Source organism: Propithecus coquereli, unplaced genomic scaffold (genome assembly GCF_000956105.1).
Source record: "Propithecus coquereli isolate 6110/MARCELLA unplaced genomic scaffold, Pcoq_1.0 Scaffold175, whole genome shotgun sequence".
NCBI lineage: Eukaryota > Metazoa > Chordata > Mammalia > Primates > Indriidae > Propithecus > Propithecus coquereli.
The window spans coordinates 3959509-3969654 of NW_012142190.1; the positions used below are offsets into that span (position 1 = coordinate 3959509).

At 34.5% G+C, this 10146-nt stretch overlaps 1 protein-coding gene across 1 annotated transcript in view; it reads left to right on the forward strand.

The window, feature by feature from the left end:
• The window catches only part of PDS5B (PDS5 cohesin associated factor B), a 139702-nt gene that overhangs the window by 42611 nt on the left and 86945 nt on the right, over positions 1 to 10146 (forward strand). Inside the window, 2 exon segments of the mRNA XM_012642128.1 lie at positions 54 to 148; positions 7367 to 7512. Coding sequence (XP_012497582.1) covers positions 54 to 148; positions 7367 to 7512 — 241 coding nt within the window.

Genomic DNA, 10146 nt, shown 5'->3' on the forward strand with positions numbered 1-10146 from the left:
TGCATGTCTGTTTCTCTTATTTTAAAGATCACTCTGCCTTTATATTTTATCAGGTTTAATGATATCCATGTACCAATCCGCCTGGAATGTGTGAAATTTGCTAGCCATTGTCTCATGAACCATCCTGATTTAGCAAAGGACTTAACAGGTACTATATGCATGTGACAGCAAATATTCCTAGATGTTTTAGGAATATTTGGGAAAAAAAATCAGTTTTATAGAGGAAAAAAAACCTTGTGTTGTGATAGGTGAAGTCTTCCTTGTTTCAGTTCATCATGGTGGAAATTATTCTCTGAAACTAGAATTTTTATAGCATAGTTTGTACTTAAGCTAGAGGCATCTATAAAAAAGTCTGGGTCTTCAGGAGCAATATCAGTTTCTTAATTTAAGGGCAATTCTAAAAATATTCCTGGCATTTGGAATTGAACAAGTCTTAACTTTGACTTGATTATAAGACTCATTCTTGTTCTTTAATATTTTAAGAACCTAGGTGAGAGTAACGGTAAACTATTTTAACCATGTTAAATGGAGATAACTTTAAAATAAAAATCTGTGTAAGCATGGACATAGTTTAGAGCTTTTCATCTTTATAGTAATGAGAATATCATATCTATTACTGTTCATTACAGTTTTTGAGACTGAAATAGTTCAGGAAAATATAGATTAAAGTAACAGCCACTTACGTCTTCCTCACAATGTTAGCATTTGCAGTACATGCTTAAGAGATTAGAAAAAGATAATATAGATGTGGTTGAAATGCCCCTCACAAACTATTCTCCTTTCTGCATTTACAGAGGGCAAACACTACTGAATTTGGTCTGCATCCTGTTCATATTTTCATAACTATGCCACATGTGTATTTTTCTATAAATTATATTATTATCATGTGTTTGAAAAATTTCATTGAAATACCATTTGAATTTGATGGAGTTGAACTTATTTCTACTGTCTTATGTGTTTTCTCTTTTTCTTTGCTTTTTTCCTATTTTTCTCTCTTCGTTGATTACTTTTCTTTGTTCTTATTTTTCTTCTTTTTCTATGGGCCCAGAAGTTAAGTTACTCTCTTGTGTTTTCAATGCATAATTGATTAATGAAGTCTAAAGTTAATCAGAACTCTCTAGCTTTTTTCTGAGCAAAGACCCTTGAAATCGTTATCACACTCCCATCTTTCATGTTTTTTCAGTTATTATTTACCCTTTTAAAAAACCTTCCCAACTTGTATGTTTTTGACTGCTTTCTTTTTTTTACAGTCTTACTTACCATTGCTTCTTTTTTTTTTTTTTTTTTTTTTGAGACAGAGTCTCACTTTGTTGCCCGGGCTAGAGTGCTGTGGCGTCAGCCTAGCTCACAGCAACCTCAAACTCCTGGGCTCAAGCGATCCTACTGCCTCAGCCTCCCAAGTAGCTGGGACTACAGGCATGCACCACCATGCCCGGCTAATTTTTTCTATATATATATTTTTAGCTGTCGAATTAATTTCGTTCTGTTTTTGGTAGAGACAGGGTCTCGCTCTTGCCCAGGCTGGTCTCGAACTCCTGAGCTCAAACAATCCACCCGCCTCGGCCTCCCAGAGTGCTAGGATTACAGGCGTGAGCCACTGCGCCCGGCCACCATTGCTTCTTAAATCTTACTGAGTTTCTTCTGATAAGGAAAATCACAAAGTATATCCTCTATAATATTTTTAACAATAGTTCGTCATAGTAAAGCTTTCAGGTTTGTTGAATTCCTGTTGATCAGATCTAAAGCAGTAGGTATTTTACCAGTTTCATCCTTTTTGGAGGAGAATTCTCATTTCGATCTATCTTCCTACTCACATCTAGACTGCTTAGACTGCTTGCTCTGAGCTTCTGCTGTACAGCATTGATCTTAGGACCATCTATTCTTTCTCCCTTCTTTGTGCCCCCACCCCCACCCTTTCCTCCTCCTGTCTTTTCCTCTTCCTGTATGTGTGAATGTGTCTATTTCTCCCACCCCACTTCCCCTCCCCTCTTTTTTCCTTCCCTTTTCCTTTGGATGTTCCTTTTTCTGTAGCACCATTTTCTTGTGCTATTGATGCAGTATTTCTATGAGAGTATCAGTGGTGGTTTTTGAGGGGAAATTTTCTTTTTCCTTCAAAATGTCTCTAATTTGTTTTTCTACCTTTTATTTGCTTTTGTCTCTTTTTTCCATGTTAGAGGCTTTCCTCAAGTGCTTGGCAATCCATGGCTATCTGCTCATGATTAAGAGTGGAGGGCCTAATAAAAAACTACTTAGAAAGCTCTGAGTGTGTGAATGGGTCTGTTGACTCTGAACTTCACTTTAGGGTGATCAGGGTGGGCTGTTCATAGGGAAATCCTTAGTTTAGATACTTCTCTATTCCACCAGTCAGATTCCCTGGAGAAGAGTATCCTATCTGGAAGTTCAAGGCTAGTTGCTAGTGTCTTTGGGAAAAGGATAATGGTTTTCTGCTTTCACATTTCAGGTCAGTTGTCATATCCCCTTTTAGTATGTGGTATCCATGCCCTCAGCTGTATTTTGTGTCCCCCAGTTTAGAGACTCTCTGTTTGACATTTTTGATAGAATTCATCTCCAGACTTCTTTGGGAGTGGAATGGGAGAGCGGTAATCTACTATTAGGTTTGCGCAAAAGTAATTGTGGTTTTGGACTGTGAATTTTAAATCATTATAGCTAAGGCTCAGACACATCTTTATTAATCAAAATAGGAACCATTACAATCAACACATTTTTGTCAGAAATAAGTTTGTTTATTCCTTTTTTTTTTTTCTTAAGCATTGTTAAGCAGAATGTTTATTCCTGTAGTGTAAAAATCCGTGTTTCGAGATTTGACGAACCTTGGAAAGCATTTTCTGCATACTGCTGGTTGTGGAAGTGTTTTCCCTGCAAAAAGTTGTCGAGATGCTTGAAGAAGTGGTAGTGGGTTGGCGAGAGTTCAGGTGAATACAGTGGATGAGGCAAAACTTTGTAGCCCAATTCGTTAAGTTTTGAAGTGTTGGTTGTGTGATGTGTGGTTGGACGTTGCTGTGGTGAAGAATTGGGCCCTTTCTGTTGACCAGTGCCAACTGCAGGTGTTCCAGTTTTTGGTGCATCTCATAGATTTGCTTAGCATATTTCTCAGATGTAGTGGTTTTGCTGGGATTCAGGAAGCTGTAGTAGATCAGACCGGCAACAGACCACCAAACATTGACCATGACCTTTTTTTGGTGCAAATTTGGCTTTGGGAAGTGCTTTGGAGGTTCTTCTCAGTTCATCTACTGAGCTCATTGTTGCCGGTTGTCGTGGAAAATCCACTTTTTGTTGCTCATCACAATCCGATTAAGAAATGGTTCTTTGTTGTCGCGTATGGTAAGAGAAGATGACATTTTAAAATGATTTTTTTTGATTTTTGGTCATCTCATGAGGCACCTACTTATTGAGCTTTTTCACCTTTCCAATTTGCTGTGAATGCCAAATGACCATAGAATGGTCATTCAGTTCTTCAGCAACTTCTTGTGTAGTTGTAAGAGGATCAGCTTTAGTGATTGCGCTCAGTTGGTTGTTGTCAACTTCTGATGGCTGGACATCGCGCTCCTCATCTTCAAGGTTCTCGTCTCCTGTGCAAAACTTCTTGAACCACCAGTGCACTGTACGTTCATTAGCAGTTCCTGGGCCAAATACGTTGGTGATGTTGTGAGTTGTCTCCGCTGCTTTATGACCTATTTTGAACTCGAATAAGAAAATCGCTCAAATTTGCTTTTTGTCTAACATCATTTCCATAATATAAAATAAATAGAAAATAAACAGCAAGTAATAAGTCATTAGCAAAAAAACTTACGCTACAAATGAGGGCTTTATCCTTTCTGTGTATCTCATTCTGTAGAAGATTCTTTTTTCTTTCTCCTCTACCTGAAATACAGTAGCAGATCTTCTGAAGTTTTCACTGCTGGAAGGAGTGATAAAAGTATAAGAGTAATAAAGCAGACCTTGCTTTCATTTGGAAGAAGTAGGTTTTGATTTTTTTCAATCATCTTCAGTTATTTTCTTTCCATATACCATGTCCCATGTCAAATTCCCCCAACTTCATTCCTGACTACTCTGTTTTGCATGTGAACCTTACACTGTAGTGATTCTCAACCCCATCAGACCCAGTGCCCCCCCTTTAAATAAATGATTTGTAATCTTTTTTTTGATAACCTTAAAATTCATAGATTAAAAATCTACTTAATACAATTAAAATTAATATTATATCCTAATTTTAATATACAGGAGAAATAAAAGGAAAGTTGATTAAATAAAATAATGTATATTTTAATATGTAAATGGGCATGATATATAGAGATGATAACAAATGTCTCCACAAGTTTCTCCCGTGCTCACTTATTTTCTGCTATAGGGGGATATGGAAAGCTCTGTAAATCCTGTTTGGTAGGTCATTTGGATGGCTATCTGAATGGTTAAACTGAGATTTCTGTATTTTGGGGAAAATCTCAGACTCTGTTCTATCCTTCAGTTTCCTTTTTTTAACTTAAAAATGAGGTATAATTAACTTGTAATAAAATGCACAGATCTTAAGTGTTTACTTTGATATGTTTGATGAGACAACAAATTTCCATGATCCCAGAATGTACCTTTATATCCCATTCCAGTAAGTCCCCCCCTCAACTTTCTGACTTCTTTTACTGTAGCTTAGTTTTAACCTGTTTTTGGACTTCATATGTTTTGAATCATACAGTGTGTATACTTTTTGAGGGTGGGGTTGGGGGATCTATTTATTCTGTATTATTAGTTTATTCTTTCTTGTTAAGTAATAGTATTCCATTATATGAATATACCATAATTTGTTTACCCGTTTTTCTTTTTGGTGGATATCTGAGTAGTTTTTGGTTTGGGGCTATTATGATTAGCATTACTTTGAGCATTCTTGTATAAGTGTTTTTTGTGGGCTTATGTTTTTATTGCTCTTTGGAAATAGTAGTGAAATTGCTGGTCATAGAGTAGATACATGTTTGTCTTTATAAAAGACAACTAAACTGTTCTCCATATTTGTTACACTATTTTGCATTGACCAGCAATGAATGAGAGTTACAATTCAGCATTCTTTACAACATTTTGTTTTGTCAGTCTTTTTGATTTTAGCCATTCTTGTAGGTCTTGATATTTTGTCGTGGTTTTAATTTGCATTCTCCTTTTGACTAATCAGATTTAGTATCTCTATATGTGCATATTTATATATGTCTTTTATGAAGCATCTGCTTAAATTTTATGCCCATCTTTTTTAAATTGTGTTCTTTTTTTCTTATTGATTTGTAGTAATTACATATCTTTTCTTTTTTAAAGAATTAAAAATTTTAAATATTTTTTCCATATTCAGACATTAATGTAGGGTTTACTATTGGCTAAATAAGTTGATGTTTTTATTTTTTTCATAACTTGCCTAGAATATACTTCAGATGTGAATAATTTCACCAATAACCTTTAGTTTTTATTATTTTGAATGTTTTGCTTATATAAAGATACAGTTTCAGTATAATGGAACATTTATATTGATATGTTCTATGATTTCCTATTCCTCATCCTGTTTGAGGTTGGCTAACAGGCAGCTCTGAAAAATCCAGTGGTCTTGCTACTCTTTATGCACATTTTCAGCTGCTGCTTCTGTTTTCAGCTACAGTCATCATTCTTTTCTCTTGGTGCCTTGAATTTCCAAACATTTTCAGGGTTCTACTCCGAATATGAGCTTGTTTATTAATTTCTTTCCCATTTGGATTTCTTCTCTTTCCTTTGTCTTGTGGCATTTACCAGTCCATCTGCCAAAATTTTGTTTGACAGATCTCTTTAGTTGTGATCTTTTCTCTTGTTATTTGTCCCTTTTAAGAAACATTACAGTAGGATTTCAGTAGTGAACAGATAAATACGTTATACACACAACACACACATCTTACTTTTGCTAGAATGTGTTTATGAGATTCATCCTTGTACCTTCAGCCACCTACCTATATTATAAAGAGTATTAGCAGATGCTTTGTCGTGCTAACTGTAGAGAATTTCTTCTTTCTTGTACATTATCTCTTCTTCCTTACAGTTAATATCTGTGAGTTAATAGCTCTTGTGTATGTATACCTGTTGAACATGAGTGACTGGTTTTAGGGAAATTGGGTTAATATCTTAAAGTTGATGATGTGGTATTAGTGTTTTTCTTTCTTAATGATACGTAAAATAATATGTATTGCATTTGAAACAAGTACAGTTGAGGTATAAAACTCCTGTATTTATCTTGGTGGGGAAATGAACTTCAGATGTATTTAACATGTTCCATTTGAAATCATAATACTAAAAACTTTATTTGGTTAGGTAAAATAACATTTACATTTCCTTGGAAGTTTTTTTTTTTTTTTTTAAAGGAACATATGGTCTTTCTCATTTTTAGAATAGTTCCTATTAGTAGAGAATGCTGAAGGCAGAGGAACTTAAGACCTGAGCAGTGGTTTTTGGATATTTCTGTTTTAATTATTTGTTAAACTGTTAGTAAATCTACTCATAATCACTGTTTATATACTGTTTGTGTATAGGCATGGCTATTTTTTATTAGCCCAAATTCAAACAGCTAAATTTTGTCTTAACTGTTTTGGAAATAAAAAAGATGAATAATATTTTATTTGTTAAATTTGTGCTTAGTTGTGGTACTTCTTCATTAAGCCTAAGATACCATTACTGAAATTTGTTTAATTGTTTTGTTTTTTTTTTTTTCCAGCTAACTCCGTGCCAGGTGTGAACTCCATGTTTTTTACTTTAAGAAACCTATTCCAGTCACTCATAATTGTTAAATCTGTTTTATTTTTTCTGTCTTCCTCTTGGCTTTTCTTAGTTCAGTTAAGTGGAATTGCCTTGTGGTCTTCTTTGTCCTATTTCTTGGCAGCCACTGTCTCAGTTTTATTCTTTCAGTAACCTCAATCAGAGTTTCCCCAGTTGAGGGGTAGAAACTTGAATACTGTAGCCTTTTCTCAATAGTATACTTGACTCAATAGTATACTGACTATATTTTATCCATTTAAATGAAAAACAAAAATGAAATGTCAATATCCCTCTTGGTTCATTTATATAGTTTGTTTAATTGAGGTTAGGAATGCCTTAATCAACTTTGTGTCCACCAAATGTGGAAGGGGATTTTACTACTTAGTCGGTTGTTAACTACTGTATTTTGATTGAAGGACTGATCTTCCTCTTCCTTTCTTCCTTCTGTTTCTTTCCTGGCTCTTAGTTTTCTTGAAACATTGAACCTTCTACTTAGGTTTTGTTTTTGCTAAGGTTTATTTTCATAGCTCTTATGCAGTCTTTAAAACATTTTAATTGTTAAAGTTTCCATTTTAATCAAAGAAAATTTATCTTTCAGAGTATCTCAAAGTGAGGTCACATGACCCTGAGGAAGCTATTAGACATGATGTTATTGTGTCTATAGTTACTGCTGCTAAAAAGGATATTCTTCTGGTCAATGATCACTTACTTAATTTTGTGAGAGAGAGAACATTAGACAAACGGGTAAGTAAATAAGAATAAATAATTATTACCGGTTTTCATTTTTAATACTTGGAGTTTAACAGTATTTCAGTTGAAAATACTGAATTTTAAATGTCAGCCTTTTTTTGGCGGTGGCAGGAGGAAGCATTTTAGTATTTAAAATGACATTTATAAGACCGTTTTACTTTCTGTTACATTAAATTTTATTAGTTTTTCTTTATTTAAGATTATTTATTCTCCTAAAAGTAAGATGGCTCTTAAAGGTAGAGTAGTCAGATGTTTAGCTTGCACACCAGTTTTAATGATAAGGGACTTTCGTAAGGGCCTCCGACACAGCTTCTCTTATGTTGGCTGTTTTCTTTCTCTCTTTCCTTTCAACGCTATTGTTGTATGAGTATGAGTTGGTAGTCCTCTAGTTGGTTGTATTATAATTAACATGGAATAGAAAGATGTTTTCAACTTGGCAAAGCTAAACCCAACAGAGCGGCATGATTCTAGCCTATCTTCTGTGACTTCAGCTTTCTTGAATGAGCATCTGCTAACTCCATTAGTTAATCTGAGCTTCTGAAGACAGGACTGTGACGTGTTATGTTTGTATTCCATATTGCGTAGAAATATTTCAGTGAATGTTTGTTCTACCCTTCTCTTGATTGCCTTTTGTTCATGGTGTGGGCTCTGCTTAGACTTATGAATAATTTTGGTGAAAGATGAGACTCTTTGATTTATTTAGGGGTTAATTAGCAAACAAAACAGGAGGCCTATTGGTAGCTGGGAATAGCTTTGACTAGGAAATACTTTAAAACATTTTAATGATGTTATAAGGTTGATTATGCTGTTTTCATTGTTTTAATTCTCTATTTTATAATGCTGGTTATGTAGGTAGAGGATAAATGGGCAGGAATTACATGGTTTTCCCTCTAAATCTATAAGCATCCAGGATAACTTATTTTAACTGATAAATTTAGACTTATCTTTATTGACTATTTCATTGGGGTATTCATCATGAAAAGGGCCAAAGGCATAAAGAAGGAAAAATGTATTTATATCATGTATAGGATAAAAGTATTAAAATACTCTTAGCTAGACTTAGAATTTGAGGTAAGTTTTTGTGTATTGTTGGGATCATAATGTATATTTTTGATCATCATAGGGTTGCTTTGTTCATTCATATAGAAATTGAGCACTGAAAAATAATTGACTATATACATGTGCTTGGCAATATTAGAACATGATGTATCTTTTTTTTTTTTTTTTTTGAGACAGGATCTTGCTCTGTTGTCCTGGCTAGAGGGCAGTGGCATCATCATAGCTCACTGCAACCTCAAACTACTGGGCTCAAGAGATCCTCCTTCCTCAGCCTCCCAAGTAGCTGGGACTATAGGCGCATGCCACCATGCCCAGCTAATTTTTTTACTTTTTGTAGAGACAGGGTCTCAGTCTTGCTCAGGCCGATCTTTAAACCCCTGGGCTCCAGGGATCCTCCAGCCTCTGCTTCCCCAGAGTGCTAGGATTACAGGTGTGAGCCACTGCCCCCAGATACATGATATGTCTTTAAATTCTCTTTGAAACAGCAATCCAGGGAATTAAGAGTTAGAGATAACATAGTGAGTGAGTTAGTGAAAAAAAATTTTACAAACAAATTAAAATGAGTAAGACTTTTAAAAGTATTTTATTTCAATATGTAGTTGGTGCATGAATGAGATAAGGACTATTCTTAATCTACTGTAAGTAATTGAAACAAAAACCAAGGGAAGAATATTGCTATGAATGACAGATCACAAAGGAAAAAATAATCTCTCCAGATTCATTATATTCTAAACATTACTAACTTCCTATTGATTATAGTGCTGTTTATGTAAAATTAAAGAATAACTCTAAGATACATAAGCAGTGTTAGATACACTATAGAAAATATATGTTTGTTTAAAAAAATAGTTGAGTACATTTCCCTTATACTTGAATTTGATTCTCAGATGTATAGAATGAACCACTGATGTGTCTTTGCATTCAGCACTTGATAAAGGCAATATCATATATGTCTTATCACATCTGAATTACTATTGATACAGTACAAATATGCTCAGTGTAGACCATAACTTAGAAACAAATTATGAGGAATAGGTCACTGAGTATCCATTCAATTCTGTCTTTGCCTTTTAAAATTTGGTAGCTTGCTTTTTCTTGCCAATTTTAAGTGACATAGATAGTGATTAACTTTTGTTTTTAGGGGTAGGCGATGGGTTTTAGATATAAAAGCATTAAAGTTCTTCATACATATTGATATCTCTCCTGTACTTTACATAGTAGAAATATTTATGTGATAGTTGTGTTTTTCATAAATATAATAATTATAAATTTATATGTGGACCACTTCTACAGAAATACTCTGTGTTTTTATATGGCTGTTCTTATTTTTAAAGTGACAGAACAATCATGTCCCCATCAACATATTATTTAAAAAATATAGCTAGGCTGGGCATGGTGGCTCACGCCTGTAATCCTAGCACTCTGGGAGGCCAAGGCAGGAGGATTGCTCAAGGTTAGGAGTCAAGACCAGCCTGAGCAAGAGTGAGACCCTGTCTGTACTAAAAATAGAAAGAAATTAGCTGGACAACTAAAAATATATAGAAAAAATTAGCCGGACATTAGCGCATG